The sequence below is a fragment of the Pelodiscus sinensis genome, chromosome 7 (genome assembly GCF_052426305.1).
Source record: "Pelodiscus sinensis isolate ZL-2025 chromosome 7, ASM5242630v1, whole genome shotgun sequence".
In the NCBI taxonomy this organism is placed as follows: domain Eukaryota; kingdom Metazoa; phylum Chordata; order Testudines; family Trionychidae; genus Pelodiscus; species Pelodiscus sinensis.
The window spans coordinates 72,307,178-72,332,031 of record NC_143058.1 but is presented as its reverse complement, the minus strand read 5'-3'; the positions used below and the strand labels follow the sequence as shown (position 1 = coordinate 72,332,031).

The window sequence follows — 24,854 nt, the reverse complement described above, 5'->3', positions numbered from 1 at the left end:
GTAATTGGAGGCACAGTGGTCAGGGGCCCAGTTGGGGATGTGCATGCCGTCAATGACCCCTCTGCAATTGGGGAAGCCCATGCTGGCCCAGTGACAATGGCGTCCACGTCACCCAGGGTGATGATCCTGCGCAGCAGGATGGCATTGATGGCCTTCGCCACTCGCAGAAGGATTTTAACGGGTTCCACCCTTTGGGCGAGTGCCCTGTGGTGGCTGAGGGGAGTCTTACAGTCTCTACCTTCCTGTCTGCAGGTGAGGCAGCGTCCAACAAATGGCTGAAGATCAGGCCTCTTCTTTACACACACACACCCTGGGTGCGGTTTGCAGGAGAGTTGGAGGGGACCCAGACCCACCCACTCCTCTGGATCCTGCAAAAACTCGTGGAACATCCGCACCTCAAATGCATTTTTGTGCAAGAGAATCGAAAGAACAGAGGGATTTTTGCACAATTGGTATTCCTCTTTCTACGAGGAAAAGGCCTTTTTGTGAAAGAGTTCTTTTGCAAAAAGGTGTATGTGGACGGGGAAGAGGCGGGTTTTGCACAAAAAGAGGAAAGAGTAAAAAGCACAGGTGCCCTGGTGGCCATTCTGTGCATACTAATCAGTGCTTACTTTTGAGAGAGCATCCATGCAGTCTGGATGCTCTCTTTCTCAAAAGCACATCACTTTTTTGATGTGCTTTTGCAGTGTGGACACACTCTTGTGCAAGAAGTTTTTGCGGAAGATCTCTTCCGACAAAAGCTTCTTGTGAAAAAAGCCTGCAGTCATGGCTGTAGAGGGGAGCCCCTTTAAGCACAAGCCTCATGCAGCAACTCCTGGAAGTGACTGATCTCCTGATGCCCTGCCTGGATTATTTTGGGGGGCCTTAAATGCGATTCAGGCTCCAATGAGTGTGGATGTTCTATTTCAATATAATTCTGCGGAATTTTGATGGGGATTTTTAGAGTGGATATGCTATTTCGAAATCATTATTTTGAATTATTATTTTGAAATAACTTATTTCGAAATAACCTGATACTGTAGACATACTCCCACTGGTTATTAGGCAGAGTAAAGATACGCCCTACGTTAATATATAAAGCTAAGAACAAAGGGCATATTCAAATATATGTTCTGAAAATGTGTGATACTAAACTGTGTTCAGAGATTAACAAATCTGTTGCTCTGATGCTTACCTAAAAATGCTGCAGGTAATTAAGAGAAAATGTGGAAGTTGTTGCAGAAAAAGATTTATTAAATTGAATGTAATACATTTTGTCCTAAAAGTACCCAGGAAATAAGACAGGTTTGACCATTACAAATGTGAACTTAAACCATTTGTTTAAGCAAAGAAAGAAGCTTATGCAAAACATACTGAGAAGTCAACTTTAGAAAAACTGTGAAAAGGAAAAGGGCTGTTGCAGAAAACCTTGAGGAAATGTGCTAACAAGTTCTCAATAAACCTATGCAACAGTATACAATCTGCAACAGAAACTGGAAATCTGCACACCATATGTGATTGGCATTAAAATGCCTTGTACTAATGATATCCAAAGTCGCTCCTATCAAATCAAAAGATGGTCACATCTTCACAGACAAATCACAACAGATGGTGCATTGGTTGGAACGTTATTTATAGCTGTATTCTGCTAACAGCAATGTTGCTGATAATATACTTGAAGATCGCGCAAAGTTTGATATACACTTAATCAAGAATCAAGCATTGAAGAGCTGGATAAGGGTTTAGATTCTCTTATTGGAAAAGCAACTGGAAACTGGTATTCTGTCAAAACTACTTGAATATGTGAAACCAACACTTTTACTCTGTCTATATAGTCTCCTCCTTGAAAAGGAGGAAAAGTTCCTCAGAATATGCCTGACACATATATCGTTATTCTTTACAAAACAAAGGAGACAAGGGAGATTGTAGCAGCCACAGAGGCATTTAAATTCTCAACATCATGGCAAACTGTTCATTTGCATGGTATTTACACAGCTGCAAGTATTTGCTAAAAGAGTCTAGCCAGAGACACAATGTGGATTTCAAGCTGGAAGATCTACAATGGATATGATATTCTCTCTTCACTTTATACAGGAGAAAAGTACAGAACCAGGGAAACCCCTTTTTATTACCTTCATTAACCTGACTAAAGTGTTTGATAAATTGGTAGATCCAGTCTGTGCAAAGTACTTTGAAAAGACCCCAAAGCTTCTCAGCATAATACAATCTTTCCATGACAATATGAAAAGCATAGTGCTATTTTAAGGAAACTCTTCTGACAGTTTTGAGATACAAAGTGAAGTAAAACAAGAATTTGTCTTGGTACCTACATTGTTTGGAATATTCTTCTTATTGCTTTTGAGCTATGCATTTAAAAATGTAGATGATGTCTGTCTTCATATGCAATCTGATGGCAAACTGTTCAACTTTCCTAGACTGAAAGTAAAGAATAAGGGTATGTCTACACTACCACCCTAGTTCGAACTAGGGTGGTAATGTAGTCAACCGGAGTTGCAAATGAAGCCCGGGATTTGAATTTCCCGGGCTTCATTTGCATCTTGCCAGGCGCCGCCATTTTTAAATGTCTGCTAGTTCGGACTCTGTGCCCCGCGGCTACACACGGCACAAACTAGGTAGTTCGGACTAGGCTTCCTATTCCGAACTACCTGTACTCCTCGTGGAACTAGTCCGAACTACCTAGTTCGTGCCGCATGTAGCCGCGGGGCACGGAGTCCGAACTAGCGGACATTTAAAAATGGCGGCGCCCGGCAACATGCAAATGAAGCCCGGGAAATTCAAATCCCGGGCTTCATTTGCAACTCCGGTTGACTACATTACCACCCTAGTTTGAACTAGGGTGGTAGTGTAGACATACCCTAAGTGTGAAAGGTGCTTTAAAAGAATTCCTTTATGCTGATGACTCTGCTTTTGTCTCTCTTAATTAAGTTCTTCTACAAGAATTGTAAACTGTCTCCAAGATATACCTTGAACTTTCTCACGCACCATTAGTGTTAAAAAGACATTAAGCATGGAGCAAAGAACAGAATGCAAGCCTTCCACTGTACTCAGTGATACTAATCTCTAAAGCGTGAGCTCATTTTTGTTACTTGGGAGCTACTATTAACAAGAACTTATCATTGGATGAGGAGTTGGAAATACATATTAGGAAATTAGCCACTTGTACAATTGAGAGACATAGACATCATATAGCAGGAAAGAAAGGAGACTCAAAAGCTTCCATCTGTGGTGCCTGAGATTCATTCTAGGCAAGATAAAATCATCAACACAGAAGTACTAACAAGGGTGCAAATCTCTAGCCTCACACTTATTATCAAGTACAACATCTTAGTTGATTATGTCATGCATACAGGATTCAAAATGGAAAACTTCATAAAGACATCTTATATGGTGAGTTAAAGGAGGGTCACATATAGAGAGGATGCCCAAAACTTAGGTTTCAAGATACCTGCAAGAGAGAGCTAAAATATTTTGGAATTGAGCCATAGATTTGAGAAGCCCAAGTGAAAGATCATTCAAATTGGTAATCCAGTCTGGAGCTAGGCATTGCAAAACACGTTAAACTGTGGCTCTCTTCACTCAAAATAAAAATACAGAATAAAAAATAAGGGTATGTCTACACTACAAAGTTAATTCGAACTAACAGACGTTAGTTCGAATTAACTTTGATAGGCGCTACACATGCAAACCGCTAGTTCGAACTTAATTCGAACTAGCGGAGCGCTTAATTCGAACTAGGGAAACCTCATTCCACAAGGACTAAGCCAAGTTTGAATTAACTAGTTTGAATTAAGGGCTGTGTAGCCAATTAATTCGAACTAGTGGGAGGCTAGCCCTCCCCAGCTTTCTCTGGGGGCCACTCTGGGCACCACCAGGGAAACTCTTCTGCCCCCCTCCCGGCCCTGGAGCCCTTAAAGGGGCATGGGCTGGCTACGGTGCTCATGCCAGGTGCAACCCTGCCAGCACCCAGCCAGCAGACCCTCAACCTGGCACAGCTCGAGCCAGCCACCCGCTGCCACCCAGGCCTCCGCCTCTTCCCGGGATCAGGCTGGCGGCTCCCGGAAGCCTGCCCAGGTCCGCAAGAGGCGGGCGCCCGCCTGGTCTAGTGCAGACATCGTGGACCTCATCCATGACCTCCACACTAGGCACAGGAAAGTGGCCGTCTAGGGCAGGATAGCTGCCAGCCTGGCCACCCAGGAGCAGGTTTGCATGAAAATCAAGGTGGTCCAGTGAGACCCCCGACCCTGAGCCCTGAGCTTAGAATGGCTGTCCTGGGTCAGACCAAATGTCCATCTAGCCCAGTAGCCTGTCTGCCGACAGCGGCCAACACTAGGTATCCTGGAGGGGATGGACCAAAGACAATGACCAAGCCATTTGTCTCGTGCCATCCATCTCCAGCCTTCCACAAACAGAGGCCAGGGACACCATTTCTACCCCCTGGCTAATGCCACTCCATGGACCCAACCTCCATGACTTTAAAGAGAAGTTAGATAAACTCTGTTCTAGTTGTAGCCTTCATAGCCTCCTGCAGGAAGGAGTTCCACAGGTTGACTATTTGCTTTGTGAAGAAGAACTTTCTGTTATTAGTTTGAAGCCTGCCACCCATTCATTTCATTTGGTGTCCTCTAGTCCTTCTATTATGGGAACTAATGAAGAACTTTTCTTGATGCACCCTTTCCACACCACTCATGCTTTTATAGACCTGTATCATATCCTCCCTCAGTCTCCTCTTTTCTAAGCTGAAAAGTCCCAGTCTCTTTAGCCTCTCTTCATATGGGACCTGTTCCAAACCCCTGATCATTTTAGTTGCCCTCCCCACTCCCACCCTCTCTCTTCCCCTCTCCCACCTCCTTTTCCCAGTCTCACCAAGTTTTGTTCAATAAAGAGAGATTCTATTTTTGACCACGTGTCCTTTATTTTGTACATCAGGAAGGGGGGCTAGGGAAGGGTAAGTGGAAGGAGGTGAGGGAGGAATGGGGTACGAGCCCCCGATGGGGAGGACTGGGGTGGCTCTGTGGGCTCCTCAGCGTGGAAACTCTCCTGCAGCCTCCTGATTGCCCCCCCCCCCCCCAGATGGCAGCCTGTGGCAAGTGCAGCCGGGCTGATTGCCGAGTGCTGTGATGTGCCGAGTGTGGGCACTCAGGGCACTCCAAGCCAAGACTGCTTTGCAAGCGGGGCACCCCTGAGAACTGTCTGTCCAGGGTGGGGGTCGGGACCCTTTAAGCACAGCCCTTGGCTAGCCTGAGACAGCAGCTCCACGCTCTAAGTCCTAATCTGATGCCCTGCTGGCACTGCTTCCAGCCATCCTTAACCTCGGTTCAGGGTCCACTCAATGTGGACATGCTAGTTCAAATTAGCAAAATGCTAATTCGAACTAGTTTTTAGGTCTAGATGCACTAGTTCGAATTAGCTTAGTTTGAATTAACTAATTCGAACTAAGTTAGTTCGAATTAGCGCTGTAGTGTAGACATACCCTAAGTGACTAGTTATGATCAACAAGAAAATACCTTTCATTGCACTCGATGCAATAAAATGTGTTTGTCTAGAATTAGTTTTTATAGTCAGCAATAAAACTATAACACCCAATTGTGACCTCACATCTGCAATAACTAAAGGCCCTGTTTGTCTGCAAGTGCAATCAGCTGTAGCTTATATAATAAAGGTAATCCAGGTAATCAGTTCTCCCTGGCTGTGCCAACCCAGATGACTGGCGGAAAGACGTGGGCCTAGGCTGGAAGTCTGTGAAAGTTATTAGAATAACAAATAATCTTCACAGACTTCGCATCCTTCCATCTTGGGCTCAGGTACTTCTCCAAGTTCAGTATTAATTGTTTCCAGCAGTCATCTTGGTTAGAGTAGCCAGGCAGAACAGATGACTTCACTCCCTACTCTTAAATAGGTTTTGCAAAAGGCAGAAATCTTTGTGCTCAGTCTAAACTTCCCCTCTGCTTTTGTGGGAGCAGCATCCAAGATGGATCTCCGCATCAGGGCACATGTCTCTGCAAGGCCCCTGTCTCCAGACTTCACAGGCTGGCCAACAGGTCTGTAGGAAGTTTAAGCTCCATTGTCTCTGGCTTAATGGGTCATCATGATTCTGAAGTGTAAATAGTGGGAGTGACCCAAAGCCGTGAATATGCAATTTCATATATATAGTTCATAGTACTAACTTGATCTCTAATAATGATACATGCATACATATGTGAGAATCCTATACAGTAGATTATATCCTTTCCAGTGATGTGCCACATAAAGTATCTTACATAAAGCATATTCTATATATGTCATATTCATAAGCATATTCCCATAAAGAATGGTGGAATGATCTGTCACATCATGGCCTTTCAACTATGATTTGTGGAAATATACTAGATTTAAAATATTCCAAATGTATTTAATTAATTAAAATTTGTATTCTCTCAAATTATGCTCTGTCTACCAGACAGCAGACAGAAAGTGGTTGATTTTTGATGGTCCAGTAGATGCAGTATGGATTGAGAATATGAATACTGTACTAGATGATAACAAGAAACTATGTCTTATGAGTGGCGAGATCATTCAGATGTCACAGCAAATGAGCCTTATTTTTGAACCAATGGATTTAGAGGTTGCTTCCCCTGCTACTGTAAGTATTCATTTGTGAAAGCATTTATGAAATATAGTCTTTTATTCTGAATCTTTGTGGCAAGTTAATATTGTGAAGGAACTTTTTTTCAAGTTTCTTTCCATTAACAATGACCTATGTGACAGTTTGTGTTTATGCAATTTTTTAAAAAACATTTTGTAGCCACTACTTTTAAATTGTTGAAAATGACAAAGAATGTTATCTAGATAAGTTATGTTTGTTCCTTGAACCATACCATTAAGGCCCTTTTGAATTTTTGACAAGAAAAAGAAAATAGCCATGAAGCAAATCTTTAAATTAACCATCAGGCAAACTCTGGTAAAGCTAAAAATTATTGGACTTCTGGCTCACTATCTAACTGCACGTACGAAATGGATATTCAGGGGAAGTGTAATCTTCTGCCTCAGGGGCAGTCTGCAAGTGCAATCAGATGTAACCTATATATTCTTGAAAACACAACAGGATATCTGATATAGTCACAAACTTTGACTTAAAACTGAATAAATGATCAACAGTGAGAGGGCAGGCTGGGCTACTAGTAGTCGATTTATTGTCTGCTATAAATTGATTATTATGGTCTAAATCAGTTAAAGAAGAAAATCCTCCCACTTTCCCCACCAAGCCAATGGTGAAGTTGTGTTTGAATTTTTCCTTAGTGTTTACCTAAGCACATTCTGACAAGATGAGGGTTATATACATGTTTTTGTGTTCAGCAGAGTATAATTGTCTGATAATATAATTTCAACTGATCTCAGAATCTAGATAGGAAAACATTTGATATTATTTAAGGCTCTTTTCAGCTGGAAAAACAAAGGTCACACACAGTAAAAGATATCTATTTTTTGTAGGTTTCTAGATGTGGCATGATCTACATGGAGCCTCACACATTAGGCTGGAGACCACTGATGGTGTCTTGGCTAAATCTAATGCCACCTGGAGTCAGCTCTATGCATAAAGAATTTATAGTAGGCTTGTTTGAGAGAATGGTCCCACTTTCTACTGAGTTCATTAGAAAATGTGCAAAGGTAGGATAAAGAGTGCTTTTATACAAAGCAAAGCACATTTATGAGTCCAATAATTCAAAAGTGTCAAATAAAGAAATCATTTCAAAAAGATCATCCATTTAGGTTTATTATTTTTAGATAATGTATACTGGGAATTCTGTCCTGTGAATGGTCTTTTTCATTTATTTTTTTATTTTTCTCTAGTCTATGTTTCTGTCACCTACAACCGTAGAGGATTATTATAATCTCTGTGTACCTTAGACAACATTTCTTTTATTTCAGGAATTATCTCCTACTTCAGACACAAACTTAGTTCGATCCCTGATGAATCTAATGGACTGCATGATGGATGAGTTTACTGACGAGGCCAAAATTAAAGCCATGAGTGAACGTGAGGTCTTCTCTTGGCTTGAGGTAGGCAACGTTGATTTTTTTTAACACATAGAGTGGTAAGTCCCAAGTTGGAATTTACAGTAAGAAATGGATCCATAATCAATAAAATTGACAAACTTTGATCATCACAATAAACATTCTGTAAATCTGTCTATGAAAAATTATCTCCTTATTAGATATTACTTAATTACACATTTTAACTTTTCATTTCTGATTTACTGAAATAAACTGTTAAGAAGTTTTATAGCATTTGGTTCTATACTTGCGACTGTGGCTGGCATCTGGTCAGACTCCTTCTAATAAGGGCAGATAGATCAGTAAGTTGTCATACTTGTAGTTCCCATCCTTTGCCTTGTTGCAGGCTGTATTTAGGTTTTTGTTGTGATCCCTGCATCATACAGTGATCCACTTGATCCTCATTTCTGCAATCCTCTTTCAGATGTTTTCATAACAGTGATGATTTTGAGTACAGCTCCCAAAACTATATTCTTTTTTATAGTCACACATGCATTTGAATTGAAGGGTTAAACACTGATTAGGTGTGTATAAACCAGCAGGTAGCTTCTAGTGCATAGGAGAAAAGTGGGAAGTGAGTAGGAGGAAGGGCAGGAAAATGCAGAGCCAGGATCTGTGACATTTGAAGACTATCAAAACCTGAGCTTTGCTACTCAGATATTAGTAGGCTTGAATTCAAAGTGGAGAGGTCAGAGCCTACCCTAAAGCAAAATGTTGGCTGTATCCTATGCCCTATTTCAAAGCACATGTAAGGCTTTGGCTAGGAAAATGAGGAAGAAGGGCTTTTGCGCTAAAGGTGTTTTTTGCCATCTACACAGTGCTTTTTGCGCAAAAACCTCTTCTGCAAAAAGGATCGGAAGAGAAAATGCAAATGAGAGTGTGACATATGCAAATAAGCGCTCCATTTGCATTTCCTCTTCTGGAAGAAGCTTGTAGTGTAGCCATAGCGCTCGTGTGGATATAAGGATTTTGTATGAAGATGGTTTGGGTGGTGTAGGGAGTGTTGGCTAAAACATAGGTATGAGCCCAGTAGTAGTACTCAGCCTGCAATATACATACAACTACTGGTTTAGCTTTTTCTTATTTTCTTGTATTTTTTTGGCTTTTTAAAGTCAATTGTTGTACTAGTGAGCAGTTCACTTTTTTTTCCCTTTTCCTTCTCTGGAACCAACATTTTGCAGAAAGAAATATATAATAACATGGACCTCTTTCTTTGAATAGAATTATCTACTGCACTTTTTTTTGGTGGCGGGGAGGGTTTGAGGTAGAGAAGGTATAACCTTGCAAGCATTATTTGAGTATGAGTGGATATAATACTGTACTCATGTAGATAGAAAAGAAAAAAGACCACCCCTCACTGCAAATCCTACTCACAAATCTATATCACCACCGTCTACCATAGTGTCTTTTCAATTTTTTCAGTACATTCTAAATATAACTGCAGGTTGATATAGTGTTATAAGTAGGTAAGAACCTATATACTATTCAGTATTGTGCTTCATTGTGTGGTGCATATTACCATATTGTGCAAACACATGGATAGTCCAGCAGCAATTTTGCAGTGTACAAATTGTTTTGATTATGATGCTATTATTTCTGAAGATTTTGGCATGAGGTACTTCCTAGCCAAAAAGCTTAATTTGTTGCTTAAACAGATGCAAGTATTGTAGTAGACAAAGGCTAAAATTCTCAGCTGATATAAATAAACATATTTCATTAACTTTGAAGGAATTATGTTGATTTATGACAGCTGTGGATATGGCCCTTAGTATATTGTTTTGTGGTAATGCTGATGAATCTTTTGAAATGTTTGAACTTACCATTTACTGTTCATTGCCAATTAATTTGAACTGTAGCTCCAGTTTCCCAGTGTAATATCATATTATACAGGAGTAATTAGAGCTGCTAAAAATGTTTTAATTGAGATTTTTTTTCCCAACAAAAATGACTTTTGAAAAAAAATGGAAATTTTAATTAGAAAACTTCTGTCCTTGTCAAAATTTGTCAGGTTTTCATGGCAAAATCAAAATTAAAAAAATCATAGATTTTTTTTCCTGGTTTTTAAGAAGAAACCTCCCCCCCCCCCAAAAAAAATTCATGAAATTGGGAGTTTTTCACAAAAACTAAAATATTGTTTTTAACCAGTTGTACTGGTAACTTATTTTTTGTTTACTTACAAGATTTTCTTTGTCCAACTGATGATAGATATTGATTGAGTTTTGAATATGAGCTTAACTAAACAATAAAAGAATTTAAATTATACATAGGGGCTACGTCTACACTGGCATGATTTTCCGGAAATGCTTTTAACTGAAAAGGTTTTCCGTTAAAAGTATTTCCGGAAAAGCGCGTCTAGATTGGCAGGACGCTTTTCCGGAAAAGCACTTTTTCCGGAAAAGCGTCCGTGGCCAATCTAGACGCGCTTTTCCGCAAAAAAGCCCCGATCGTCATTTTCGTGATTGGGGCTTTTTTGCGGAAAACACTACTGTGCTGTCTACACTGGCCCTTTTCCGGAACAGTTTTCCGGAAAAAGACTTTTGCCCGAACGGGAGCAGCATAGTTTTTCTGGAAAAGCACTGATGATTTTACACTAGATCGTCAGTGCTTTTCCGGAAATTCAAGTGGCCAGTGTAGACAGCTGTCAAGTTTTTCCGGAAAAATGGCTGATTTTCCGGAATAACTTGCCAGTGTAGACACAGCCAGGGTGTTGATATATTGAAAATTAAAAAATGAAAAAAAAAGTTTTCCCTGCTTTCATGCAAATCTATAGTGTCAGGTGCTGATGCAGGACAGAAGGGCAGCAGCTTGACATTCTCGTATTCAGGAGTCTTCTTCACCAAAGATGTTGGGGAGCTTTAGCCTTCTCTCCAGCCTCTTTGCACTTCCTAAAAGCCTGATCATGGCAACAGTATTGGTCACCTTGACTTTACTGCTGTGAGTAGTTCTGTTGATTTCAGTCATGGGAGTAAAGTTAAGTATATCTCTAAGTACTCACAAGATTGGGGCCTTTGTTATTGCAAAGGGGAAGGAAGGCAATAATGTAGAAGGTAATCTGGTAAAATATTGTATTATTTATTTAAGAATGTAAGCTCCTTGAATCAGAGAGCTAAGCTCCTTTATTTTTTGTTGAACTTTTGGTGTTCAGCAAATAAATAAATGAGTTGCTGTTAAAAACAAACAAACCAATGAATAAAGAAGAACACATGTTGCATTCTTACAAAAGGCTTCCTCAGGTACTAGAAAACACAAGAGAACCCAGATTAAGCTGATTTATCTGTGTATTACAGTCCCTGTCATACTTCATTACTTCTATAATATTTTATTATAAGTTTAATTTATATGTTAAAACATTTGACCCAGTCAGCTCATACTGCAATCAATGGCAAAAGATCTAATTGATTTCAGTGAGCAGAGGACAGCTATGTTGTAATACATTGCTATTGAAGTAATACTACTTTATATCCTCCCTCCCAACCTCCTGCTCCAGGGTATTTTCCTGTTTTCACTAACCTGGTCTGTAGGAGCTAGCTGTAAGGATGATGATCGACTAAAATTTGACAAGATCGTGCGAGAAATACTTAATGGACCAATTAGTGAGGAAACAAGAGAAAAATATAAATTGCTGAGTGGAATTGATCAACTAAGTTCAAAGACCTTCACAGTTCCATTTCCTACAGAAGGAACAATTTATGAATATCGGTTTGTCAAAAAGGTAAGGATTACAAAAGTATATGGGACAAAATAGAATTCTGAAATAATCTTTTTTGAAAATTATATGGTATTTCTGTGATCTTTAAATTATATAATTTCAGCTGCACAAATTCTCTCATTCAGGAAGAATGGGTATAATTACTTTCCACCCATGAAATTCAGAGGCAGTCCATTGTTATTGCCTCAGTACTAAGCTCTGACCATCAACCCAGGTCACCAGAATTTTTGTTTCTGGTGGTGCAACATGTTTATTGTTCAGTTTTTACCAACCATTTTGTTTTATAACTTTTTAATTTTAATACATTTTGTTGAAAGAATGGCTTAATTTTAGTTCCTGCCTCCTTGCTGCCTTATGAGCTGAGGAAGCACTGAATAATTGAGGTTCTAAAGCTCTGATTTCTCCAACATAGCACCTCTTGAGTAGAGTTTCTCTGCTTCTCATCACAGCCAAGGAGAAGCTGTGAAAACAGTGAAACAAGACCTTGAGGTGCTATAAGGAGCTTTTTGGGAACTTCAGAGTGTGAGCTGCTACTGCTCTGCCAGGCTATGCCCCTTTCAGGGGCAGGTTGTTTTGAATTGGAAAGATAAACCAAAAGCATGATTCCATCATGAGAAGTCTCAACAAGGGCCCTCACGTATAGCCATTTAGATCAAATATTTTCATATACTTAGGAAGGGAAGTGGTAAGCAAGTAGTGGTTCATCGTCGGGGGGTATGCTTCTTGCTTGGAGAGAGAGGATTTAGATTCTATCTTGTTCAAATCATTGATGTGATTTGTTACCAGAGAAATGGCTTCTAAAAATTCATAGCTATAAGAAAGCCGTGCTGTACCCATGAATAGCAATCAGTTATCCTAAACAGATATCTTGTACATCCAAATGTATGGGTGGGAGACAGTTATTTGGGGAAACAATGGAGAAATTAGTATTTGAGATAGCTGCAAGCCTCAGCCTTCACTATGAAAGCCAGCATAGTGATCTTTTGGTGATTACTAACTCCAAGGGTAGTCAAAAGATAGCATTACCCTAACTCAAGGGAAAAATATGGAAAATAAGCTTCCAAAGAAACCTAATTTCAAATCAACAAAATCCTAAGCATGGCAAAGACAAAAAAAGCATTTGTTTATTAGAGGTCACAGTTCCTTTTCAAGGCTCTTCCTTTTGCTCTCTCTTTTAGTTGTTACAGCAACTATTAGGTCACAAAGTATGCATATATACATGTTCATAGAAAATGTGAATTTATATTTTATAGCTCCAGAAACCTTCCTTTGTGTTGTTAGCCCTTTTCTACTTGAACAGCAAGTCATGGTTTGGAATAGAAATTGGTAATAGACACTTTTGAGTGCTTTTGGTTACGAAGAACGTACCAAGTTCTGTGTGTCTTACCCAAAAAGCAAGCAGGAAATAGCTTCTTTAGCTCATTGCACCAAGAGCACACTTTTCAGCCTACACTGTCACAAAAAAAAGTCTCAACCTATCCCCAGGATAAGGCACATATTTAAGCTGCTCCTTCAGGTGCCTCTTTCAGTCTGGTTTCAGTTTCTGTGTATTCCATCCCCACATCCACTCTATACCCAGTTGGTCATAATGCTCAGTTGAATGCTTTGCCAAGCAGATGCTAGCTTCTGAGGTAACTATTAGGCTTTGTTGTAGGTGTTTCCCATTAACTGTCTCTTACAGTTGATTTAAGAGGGGTATGCTTCTTAAAGTGATTGTGAGTTCATCAGTTTAAAGTTTCAGCTCAAACCATATCAAGGTTTCACCTACCTCATAAGAGTAGCAGTCATTACTGTCCCTTTAACCTGTGACATAAATGATTGTTCCTGGAGCTCTGAAGATCTATCCTAAGCATATGAAATACATTTGCCAGTTTTACCTTGTTCAACTAATTCTGTCCAAAATGTCAGAACTTGAGGGCCTTAAAGTTGTTGCAGACAATTTGTTAAAATTTTGCATCACTTGGCATGATAAGCATCTGGGGATGCTGAAGAAGGAATTAATGCTTCCTCTACAAGTTCCCCAGTAGTACTGTGGGGAAAGGTGTATGAACCCCCATTTAGAAAAGGTTTGCATAGCTGGATTCCATTTCATTTAATAGGAAGGGATTGTCAGGTGGCTTCCCTAATAATTCCTTAAAATGCGAATATCGTGCTTTATATGTGGATAATTCTTATTTCTGTCTATTAATCTACTCTGATAATAGTTAAAACTCTGCTTTTCCTTTTTCTGTCCATTTGTATGATTCACTACTCACTAATGAAGAGACAAGTTGTGCAGCAGAATGAGAACTTTCTTACCTGATAGTTTTCTTTCTGATAACAGCTTCTTACTGTATGCATCTCATTCAGGTAGTCTGATAAACATCAGGAATATAATTGGTTAACATATTGAAATCTTTCTGTAAAGGGAGACTTGCAATAATTTCCTTAAGGCTAATAGCTAATTACAAATTATTGTCATAATGCCAACAATTGGTTGCTGAAGTATTTCTGCACCTTTAATGAACTGTTCTGGTGGCTTGAGATGAAAGGTGGAGCTTAATCCTAGAGACTCCAGCCACATTAGACTCCGAGGGCATATCTACACAGCAAGATTAAAGTCGGAATAAGCTACGCAACTTCAGCTACATCAATTGCGTAGCTTAAGTCAAAATATCTTAACGCTGCTTTTGGCTCTGTCTGCACAGCAGGAAGTTGAAGCAAGAACACTCTTCCTTTGACTTCCCTTACTCCTCATGAAATGAGGGTTACAGGAATCAGAGTAAGAAGTCCTCCAGCTCAACATTATTTCAAAATAAAGGCTGGCAGTGTAGATGCACACTATGTTATTTCAAAAGAACATCAGTTATTCTAAAATAATGCTGCTGTGTAGACATAGCCTTTGTTCCACATAGAGGTATTATGTATTAATGACAAATAAGAAGAGAAGCTGCTGACAGAGAGAAAATTATCGGGTAAGAAATTTCTCATATTTTTCTTTAGTGATAAATTTGTATGAAAAGCTCCAGTGTTTATTTTCTTCAGGGCAAAATCTTTATGTATTTACTCACTTAAGCAATGTCTGGTTTTCTGTATTTTTTAAGTATTCTGAATTGAAAGAACAAAACTGGTTAAGTGTAGTCCATTTTTTTGATATTGAAACAAACATGAAAATAACAACTTTTAGTAGTGATTATTCTTTAAGGTCATGTCTACACTACAGTGAAGATTGAAGCTGCCGCAGTTGATCTTTGGGGATTTGAATGAGCAGGTCAAGTGAAGACATGCTAATACAAACTGTCAATGCCAGCAGTCCTGCTCCTATGAGGAGTAAGAGTAGTCGAAGGGAGAGTGTGCTCCTGTCAACCTTCTGCTGTGTGGACGGTGCCAAAATTCAGTTTAAGATACATAATTAATGTAGCTGGAGATGCATATCATAATTTGGATTTAACCCCTAGTGTAGACTTAACGTCTGTGTTCATCTATCATACAGTCAGCTATATTAATACAGAACTTTTTTGGTTTTACTTATTATAAAATGTTTGACTATTCATATAATTTATAGCAGGGACCAGGAATATGGGAGCCATGGGTGGAAACTCTCAAATTATCTCCTCCCATATCTCGAGATATGACGTTTAATGAAATCATTGTACCTACTCTGGATACTATTCGATGCTCTGCATTAATGGAGTTGCTGACAGTGCATCAAAAACCTTCCGTATTTGTGGGGCCAACAGGAACTGGGAAGAGTGTCTATATTATTGTAAGTGATTTTTTAAAAAAATGAAACTATATATTGTTTTAAAACGTGTATGGTAAGGATTAACCTGTCAAAACTGTAGATAAAAGCAAATTGAGAAACAAATTACTTGATATTGAGATATGAAATTATGGATGTTAGTTTTAATTATTAAACATGTAAATCAGACAAGTTCACCGGTTTTTATTAAAGTCAAGTAACTGTACTGTGTTTCATTTTGTGTAACTGTGAGGGGAAAAAGAAAATCTTTTGCTCCTCACATATGGTACACACATGATACACTTTGTCTTCATTGCTTTTAATATTTGGCTTTCATCCCTAATGGCAGTGAGATAAATAATAAAGATATGTTGGGAATCCAGTACAGAGAAATATAATGTAATTTGAAATACTTTAATATATTATGAAAAATTTTTCTAAGCACAGAAATTATGTCTGGGGGTTTTGCTAAAATACCAGTTAGGCCTTGATTCAGAAAACCGTGCCTTTGAAACAAAGAATGTAAGCACATCTGTGTAAAAGTATCTTAAATCTTGCTATCTTTAAAATTAAGCATGTGCAAAAGTGGAACGAGGAGTACAGATAGTTCGGAATGGCTACGTAGTTCGAACTATCTAGCCCGTGCCGCGTGTAGCCGCGCGGCACGGGGTTCGCACTAGCCGGCTTTTAAAAATGGCGGCGCCGGCTTTATGCTAATGAAGCCCGGGAAATTCAAATCCCGGGCTTCATTAGCAAGTTCGGTATGCATACATTACCCCGCTAGTTCGAACTAGCGGGGTAGTGTAGACATACCCTAGGAGACTATGGGTCTGGAGTCTCCTAGGATATGTCTACACTGTCACCCTAGTTCGAACAAGGGTGGCTAATGTAGGCAATAGAAGTTGCAAATGAAGCCCGGGATTTAAATATCCCAGGCTTCATTTGCATCTTGCCGGACGTCGCCATTTTTAAATCCCCGTTAGTGCGGATTCTGTGCCCGCGGCTACACACGGCACGGAGTAGGTAGTTTGAATTAGGCTCTCTAATTCAAACTACCGTTACACCTCGTTACACCTCAGTGTAGCTGCGGGCATGGAGTGGCAGTGTAGACATACCCCTATAGACAACCACCTAACCTCAGGAAGATTCTTACCAAAAACCACAGGACATACCACATTAATACCAACCCTGGAACTTTCCCTTGCAACAAACCCTGTTGGCAACTTTGGCCACATATTTACTCTGGTGACACCATCACTGGACCTAACCATGTCAGTTATATGATCAAGAACACATATTCCTGTTCATCCAGAAATATAATTTATGCCATCATGTGCCAACTGTGTCCTTCTGCTATGTATATTGGACAGACTTCTCAGACACTTCGCCAAAGAATTAATGCCCACAAATCAGACATCAGACATCTTCACAAGGAAAAACCAGTTGCTTTTCATTTCAACCTATCTGGACATAGTCTTAACGACCTTACTACATGCATCTTACTTCCAAGAGACTTTAACACCAGATTACAGAGGGAAACTTCAGAACTTTCTTTCATGCTTAAATTTGACACTTTACGAATGGGCCTTAACAAACATGCTAATTACCTTAACCATTATAAAGATAACTTCCCCACTTATCACCTCTGATTATCCATTCATTGACTCATAAATAGCTATTCCCTCTGTTCCTCCCTCTCCCTCACCCCACCTTCTGTACTAAATCTGATTTGTCAGTTTAATAATGTGTTCACTTTTTTCATTGTATTCCTTTGGTATATATGGTCATGTCAGTTCTCTTCCAGAATATGATCTGAGGAAGTGGGTCTGGCCCACGAAAGCTCATCACCTATTAAACCATCTTGTTAGTCTTTAAAGTGCTACATAGTTTTTCCTTTTGTTTTAAATTTATCAGTTTGTTCCAAAACCCTCTCTAATAACTCCTCAATCTGGGACAATTCCTCAGATTTGTTACCTAAAAAGAATGGCTCAGATTTGGGAATCTCTCTAACATCCTCAGTCATGACGACCAAAGAAAAAAATTCATTTAGTTTCTCCGCAATGTCTTTGAACTTTCTGTTAGCATTTAGATTGTATAGAAGGCTTCTTGTTTCTAATGTGCTTAAAAATCATTTTGCTATTACTTTTTTATTTTTTGGCTAGCTGTTCTTCAGTCTCTTTTCTGGCTTACCTTATTATATTTTTACACTTAATTTTATAGTTTATGCTCCTTTCTATTTTCCTCATTAGGATTTAACTTTCACTTTTTTAAACAATTCCTTTTTAATCTCTAATTGCTTCTTTTATTTGGTTGTTAAGCCATGGTGGCATTTTTTTGGTCTTTTACTGTGTTTTTTTTATTTTGGGGTATACAATTAAGTTGGACTTCTATTGTGGTGTCTTTGAAAAGTCTCCATGTAGCTTGCAGGGATTTCACTTTTGGTGCTGTACCTTTTAATTTGTGTTTAACCTCCTCATTTTTGTGTCGTTCCCCTTTCTGAAATTAAATGCCACAGTGTTGGGCTGCTGAGGTATTTTTCCTACCACAGGAATATTAAGTTTTATTACATTATGGTCACTATTTTCAAGTGGTCCAGCTTTATTTACCTCTTAGACCAGATCCTGTGCTCCATTTAGGACTAAATCAAGAATAGTCTCTCCTCTTGTGGGTTCCAGATCCAGCTGCTCCAGGAAGCAGTCGTTTAAGGTGTCAAGAAACTGTATCTCTGCATCCCATCCTGAGGTGACGTTTACCTAGTCAATATGGAGACAGTTGAAATCCCCCACTATTACTGAGTTTTTTATTTTGATAGCCTCTCTAATCTCCCTTAGCATTTCATAGTCACTGTTCCTATCCTGGTTGGTAATATATCCTGACTGCTACATTATTATTATTATTATTATTATTATTAGAGCATGGAATTACTATCCATAGAGATTCTATGGAACATTTTGGTTCATTTAAGATTTTTACTTCATTTGATTTTATATTTTCTTTCATGAAATCCACCACTCCCCCACCAGCACTACCTGTTCTGTCCTTCCAATATGTTTTGTACCTTGGTATGACTGTGTCCCATTGATTGACCGCATTCCACCAAGTTTCTGTGATGCTTATTATATCAATATCCTTCTTTAATACCAGGCACTCTTGTTCACCCATCTCATTATTTAGACTTCCCAAAGAACTCTTTAAAGGAAAAATGGACTGGCTATGCAAAGAGAAATCAAACCTTTCATTCAGGTTCCTTCAGATATGAAACAGTTGGAAGTCTCTTGGCTGGATCTTCTTACCACAAGAAAAAACAGCTCTACATTTCAAGAGAAAGCAAAGTTGGAAGCAAAGAGAAACATGTACTGTTACACAAATGCCCCAGACACGTGAAATATGTCTTCCCAGTTCAGAAAATGAAGAAAAAAATAACCAAAGTAGTAATGATTACTGTAAGGATGCCAAGATGACCACAATTTTTATTATTATATGTTAGATCATGCTCTTTCAGCCGACGACTAACACTTCGTCCATATTGATAATTTTTAAAGTTCATAATCTATCTTTTGAAGGGAAATGTCAGCAAACAAGGGATTTTCATACAGCTCCACTGATTTTATTTTTAATACATCTTTTTTCCCCGCAAATATATTCCAGCATCTCAACTGGAAGGGGATTGGACTCGATGGCCTCTTGAGGTCCCTTCCAGTCCTAGTAGTCTGTGATTCTATTATTACTATTTTTTCCTACAAAAGACCCTGCCTCACTTAGTACACAGTATATATCTGCTCAGGGATGAATCACAGATGTGTAGTGAAGGAGATTGTCTATAGACTCTTTGTCTCATTTTTTGCAGAAGTTGGAACATGTATAGAGAATGAGGCAGGGATTGCAGGAAAAGAAAGGCTGCTCTAATGGCTAATGAAGTTGAGCACCGCTCTGGAGTGTCGCTGTCAAAGATTTCCTGTATAATGCTTTGCAAGTCTCTTAAGCCAAACTTTTCACTGGTAGTCACTAATCAAATGTTTCTCCTTTTCTCATTGCCTGATGTGAGACACTGGGGTCTGACTTTAAAAAGTGATGAGTGCTCACAACTGCTACTGAAGTCAATAGGAGCTGTGCTTTGTACATATAAAGTGTTATATAATGCTAAGTACTCTGAAAATCAGGTCTTTCATGTCTCAAATTGGGCATCTAAAATTAGTGGATGCCCAATCTGTAAAATTGAATACTACCTCTTCCTCATTTTACAGAGATATTTTGAAGATAAATGAATGAATGTTTGTGAAGTAGTCAGGTATTGAATGACATGGAAAAGCCCATGAGGAAATTAATTACTGTATTCAGAGCAGAGTTGGAATATTGTGCATCTATCAGCACACTTAAATGTAGATAAAACATTTAGTAGATGCTCATTATGTGAGCACCATCCATGCTATGCCCTGAATAAGGCTGGGGCTTTTGGATTTGAGTATACACCTGCCTAACATATGAAATTAGACACATAAATAATAAAATCACACTTATTTGAAATAAGCGATGGTACAGAGTAGGGTATGTTTTCCACAGCTTATGAATTATAATAAAAAGGAAGCATGGTCTTGTAGAAAGCCTCATGGCTGCAGCTCTCTGGGTTCCCCGGATCTGTCCTTCTATGGCACTAAGCTTTTCGCCAAACCCATACTTTGAAGGACTCACAAGCCATGCTTAAGACACTTGGCCTCCACATCCCTGTCGCAAAAAGCACGGACGGTCATTTATACATTGAGGGTGTGTCTAGACTACAGAGTTTTGTTGACAAAAGTGGACTTTTGTCGACAAAACTATACCTGCATCTACACTACCGCTGAGTTCTGTCGACATAACGTTGACAGAACTCAGCAGTTTTGTCGACGCTGGTAAACCTCATTTTACGAGGCATAACACCTTTTGTCGACAGAGTTCTGTCGACAGAAGGTGTTATTGCATCTAGGGTTGTGTCTAGACTACAGGGTTTTGTCGACAAAGCAGCTTGCTTTGTCGACAGAACTGAATGTAGTCTAGACGCTCTTTGTCGACAGAAGCTTTGTCAACAGTATCTGTCAACAAAACTTCTGTCGACAAAAGCCTGTAGTCTAGACGTACCCTTATATATTATACAGACCAACGCCTTTTAACCAACATAGACAGTACAACACCAAGCATGCACCAGGCCAGAATAGGCATAGACAAGCAGCCATCCACTTCACATCAGACCTTTTGAAGGGTCGGTTAAGGGTCTGACAGCCCCAGTATCTCCATGGCAGCAATCCATCTCATCCACAATATTTGGCAACAGACTAGCCTCATTTTATCCAGTGTTGCATAACATCACCACCGACAGATGGGTGCTAGAAATTATTTGAATGGTTTGCTGTATCCTATTTTTAGTTACCCCACCCTCCCACCCCCATTGCTTGTCCATCTTCAGGGACCCCTCTCAGGAAGATGTGCTCCTACATGAACTAGACCGTCTCCTTCAACTTGGGGCCACAGGGGCAAGGGGTTCTATTCTCATTATTTTCTCACAACCAAAAAGACAGGTGGATGAAGGCCTCAATCAGTTCATTCGAACTCAGCATTTCAAAATGGTAACCCTAGCCACCATAATTCCTGCCTTGGAGAGGGGAGCCTGGCTGTCTACCATCCACCCCCAGGATGCTTATACTCACATTTCCATACACCCAGTGCACAGATGTTTTCTCCGATTCACCTTTTAAGACCCCGCTTCCAATACAAAGCACTGCCATTCAGACTCTTAACAGCCCCATGGGTTCTTTTCCAAGGCCCTAAAAGTGGTGGCAGTATACCTGTGAAAAATGGGAATTACCATCTTCCCATACCTAGACGACTGCCTACTGAAAGATCCCACAGTGCATGACACAGAATCTCCAGAAATGCATGCTTAGTCCCACTCTGTGTCTAGAATTCATAGGGGCACACCTGGATTGCCTAACAGCAACAGCGCCCCTTCCATCACAAAGGTTCTCAGCAATCATGGATCTCGCATCACTAGCACAAGCTCGTCCACGTATCACAGCTCAATACTGACTTTAACTTCTGGGCCATGTGGCAGCAGCCACGTTTGTGGTACCATATGTTCACCTCCATATGAGATCACTACAGGCCTGGCTACGCACGGTATATAGGTCACATGTCCACCATATAAACAAACAGCTTGCTATGCCCTCCAGAATAAGGAACTCTCTGCCCTGGTAGACACACTCAGACAGCGTGAGCACATCTACCAGCCAGGCAGCTAAGGACTAATACACCTAATTATAATAAAAGGTACCTAATTAGAAAATACCAGGCATTTTATATGTCTGGTAATTTCTCAATTTCTTTCCCAGACAAAACCTTCAAATACCGGACTGTCCAGTACAAAACTGGACACCTGGCAACCCTTCTCTTCTTTGCATCCTCCCTCTTAGTCAGATACCATACCCAATCTGCTCCTGCTCCAGCCTCCTGGAGTGCTCATGTGGCGCTGGGTCCCCCAAGCCCTGGCCCAGGCTGGGTCGAGGATGCAGCTGGGTGAAACACTGAAAATGTATTCATTTTTCATTCTTTTTTTTATGTGTTTATATTTTTGGGCTGCAAAAGACAGTACTGAAAAAAAACCAGGTTCCAACTAAAGTAAAAAGTTTGGGAAACCCTGATCTGGCCAGCTTTCTATCCATCTTACAGTCCATTTATCCAATCCATATTCCCTTAACTTGCTGGCAAGAATATTGTGGGTGACTGTATCAAAAGCTTTGCTTACGCTGGCACTGGGGGCTTTGGGAGGACCAGAAACAACTTATTTGAATATTCATCATTTGCTTATTGAATATGCAACTATGCAAATGAATGTTACTGGTCCTCCAAAAGCTCGTGAATGAATTTACTGGTCCCCATGTCAAAAAGTTTGGGAACCCCTGTTTTACAGAGTTAGTGCCTAGGTTTCTACAAGCAATGCTTGATCAAATCGTACTTAGTTAGAATAATGAGATGTTATGTGTGGAGAGAGAGTATACTGAATTTGTATGATATATTGTAAGTATATAGATAGTCTGAGAAAATGTGAAATTTATATGATGAGATTTAGGTAGGTTTTCTTGTTTTTGCCTCCTTAACAATCTAGGTCCTAAAACTTTGAATTATCCTGAGAATGTTGGTTTATCTCTGGAATAACATAAAAGAAGTTTGAATGTTAATAATCAGGGATCAATTGTCATTCCATCATTTTAAAGCAGTGACTTGCAAAATTAATAAGAAAACTTCCATATAGATGTTTGTCAATAAATATTAATCTTGTTCGCTGCGCAGGAAATAATTGAAAATTTGTCAGATTTATGTATATGTGTGGTTTAATGTTTTCCTCTTCACCATTCTTGCAGAATTTTCTTTTAAATAGCTTGAATAAAGAAGTCTACAAACCACTCCTCATTAATTTCTCAGCACAAACTACAGCAGCTCAGACTCAGAATATTATCATGTCTAAGCTAGATAAAAGAAGGAAAGGAGTTTTTGGTCCTCCTCTTGGGAAGCAAATGGTAACTGAAATCTATTTTTTTACCAAAATAAATACTTAAATACAATATTTCTCAACTGTAACCCAAAAGTAAAATTACACAGGATTAATAGAGTAATTTTAGAGTGACAGAGTTCTAATTCTCCTTATTTAGACTCTTGTGCTCCCTGTTCTGTTTATGTAAATGAAAGGGTATCTATGTCCTCAGATCCAAATTGAGGGAGAGGGACCCTTCTAAGATACTTTTTTCTAGCTGTCCTGAGACTTCCTCACAGTGTTTCAGCATCTTCTGAGGAGATGCTGGGGGTGGGATAAGGCAGTGTGTGAATGACACATATCTAAGCCATTTTCCCTGTGGAGTAGCAGTGCAAATAATTGCAAACTGAATTAATGGTACCCAGAATTGCTTTCCCCTTCATACTATGTAACTTCACCCTCCAGGACATATTGTAGAGTCATCCACAGTCAGGTGAGCTGATAGCAGAATAATTTCTGCATGGGCTCTGATGTCTAGAGTTTGTAGGGATGTGGCAGCAAGATCCAGGCCAGAATCTTCTGTGCAGATGTCCTTGGATTCTGATGGATTTCAGAGTTTCCATGGGTTTAAGAAAGTTTAGAAAACATACTAAAAAGAGATTAAGAAAAGTAAATGTATTTCATAATTTCATTTTCAGGTTGTATTTGTAGATGATGTAAATATGCCAGCACGAGAGGTCTATGGTGCTCAACCTCCAGTTGAGTTACTTCGCCAGTGGTTAGATCACTGGAATTGGTATGATCTTAAAGACTGCACTATGATTAAACTTGTGGATATTCAAATTATGTGTGCGATGGGACCAGCAGGTAAAATATATGTATAATGTATTATTATATTTATTAATCAAATTCTAAGTACCTACAATAAAATGTGTTATTTTTAAAGAGCTGATCTGTATGTCTGCATATGCCTAAGACTGGAGAATTCTTGCATGTAGTATTTGTTAGTCCATGCTTTCACCTCAGTTGTCTTCTTGCTGTATACCAAGAATAAGGAGTGAGGCAGACTGGCCCCCTTTCCAGTTCTTTCTCCTCTGCATGACCCAAATCAGAATTGCCACTCTTCAGAACTCCTTTCTCTTCATCCTATAAATAGATTCAAAGTTATTTTATTCCTAGTTTGTTGTTAGTGTGCTTGATAGTTATACTTGGCTAATGTTAGATTCCGCACCCTGAAGAACGCTCACAATTAGTTTTGGGACTTGGATTATGTCCAGGATTCTGTGCTTCAAAAATACGTTTATTGGCTCTGCTACTTTACTGCCAACCTTTACTATTCTGGGCAATGCATATCTCTGCCAAGTACAGTGTCTTCTGCTCCTTCTTCAGCTGAACATGGAGGTGCAAGAGCTCCCACTTTGAAAACACCTTCTGGAGCAGGCAATAAGATCTAAGTCAGATCCAGGTCAGTGAGGATCCCGCCCCAACATATATGATCGAAAGTCAGCAAACAGCATGTCTCCCAATTCTGTGTCTAAATCCAGAGAGAAGAGGAGGAGAGGGAAGGATCCTGTTGCTGGGCCCACCTCTCAAGAGTAAACAGTGTGTGCATATAGACAAAAGCAAAGCTGCTCTTAAAAGCTCTAAAAGGACAGACCTTATCTCAAACATGTCTAAAGCTAGTGAGCCTTCACATTCAAGCCTTAGGGATTAATGTTCTCTTAAACTTCATAGGCATAGCCAAAAGAAGTCTCAAATTATCCAGCCCTTCTCTCCAAACACAATTTTCTGGACTGCTTTAAGTTCCTAGACTTTAAGGACAAACTGCCTCTGGAAGACAGGGCTAATTTCTGCTGCAGCAAGGTCATGCTTCTTGGAGTATGCCATTGTGT

At 39.5% G+C, this 24,854-nt stretch overlaps 1 protein-coding gene across 3 annotated transcripts in view; it reads left to right on the top strand.

Annotated features, from left to right (window-relative positions):
- DNAH7 (dynein axonemal heavy chain 7) overlaps positions 1 to 24,854 on the top strand; it is a 239,243-nt gene that overhangs the window by 116,835 nt on the left and 97,554 nt on the right. For all 3 annotated transcript variants that reach the window (XM_075934215.2, XM_075934214.2, XM_025182029.3), the window contains 7 exons: positions 6,437 to 6,619; positions 7,468 to 7,644; positions 7,906 to 8,037; positions 11,519 to 11,743; positions 15,285 to 15,485; positions 22,853 to 23,008; positions 23,661 to 23,829. In XM_075934215.2, the coding sequence (XP_075790330.2) occupies positions 6,437 to 6,619; positions 7,468 to 7,644; positions 7,906 to 8,037; positions 11,519 to 11,743; positions 15,285 to 15,485; positions 22,853 to 23,008; positions 23,661 to 23,829 (1,243 nt within the window). The remainder of the gene's footprint in view (positions 1 to 6,436; positions 6,620 to 7,467; positions 7,645 to 7,905; positions 8,038 to 11,518; positions 11,744 to 15,284; positions 15,486 to 22,852; positions 23,009 to 23,660; positions 23,830 to 24,854) is intronic.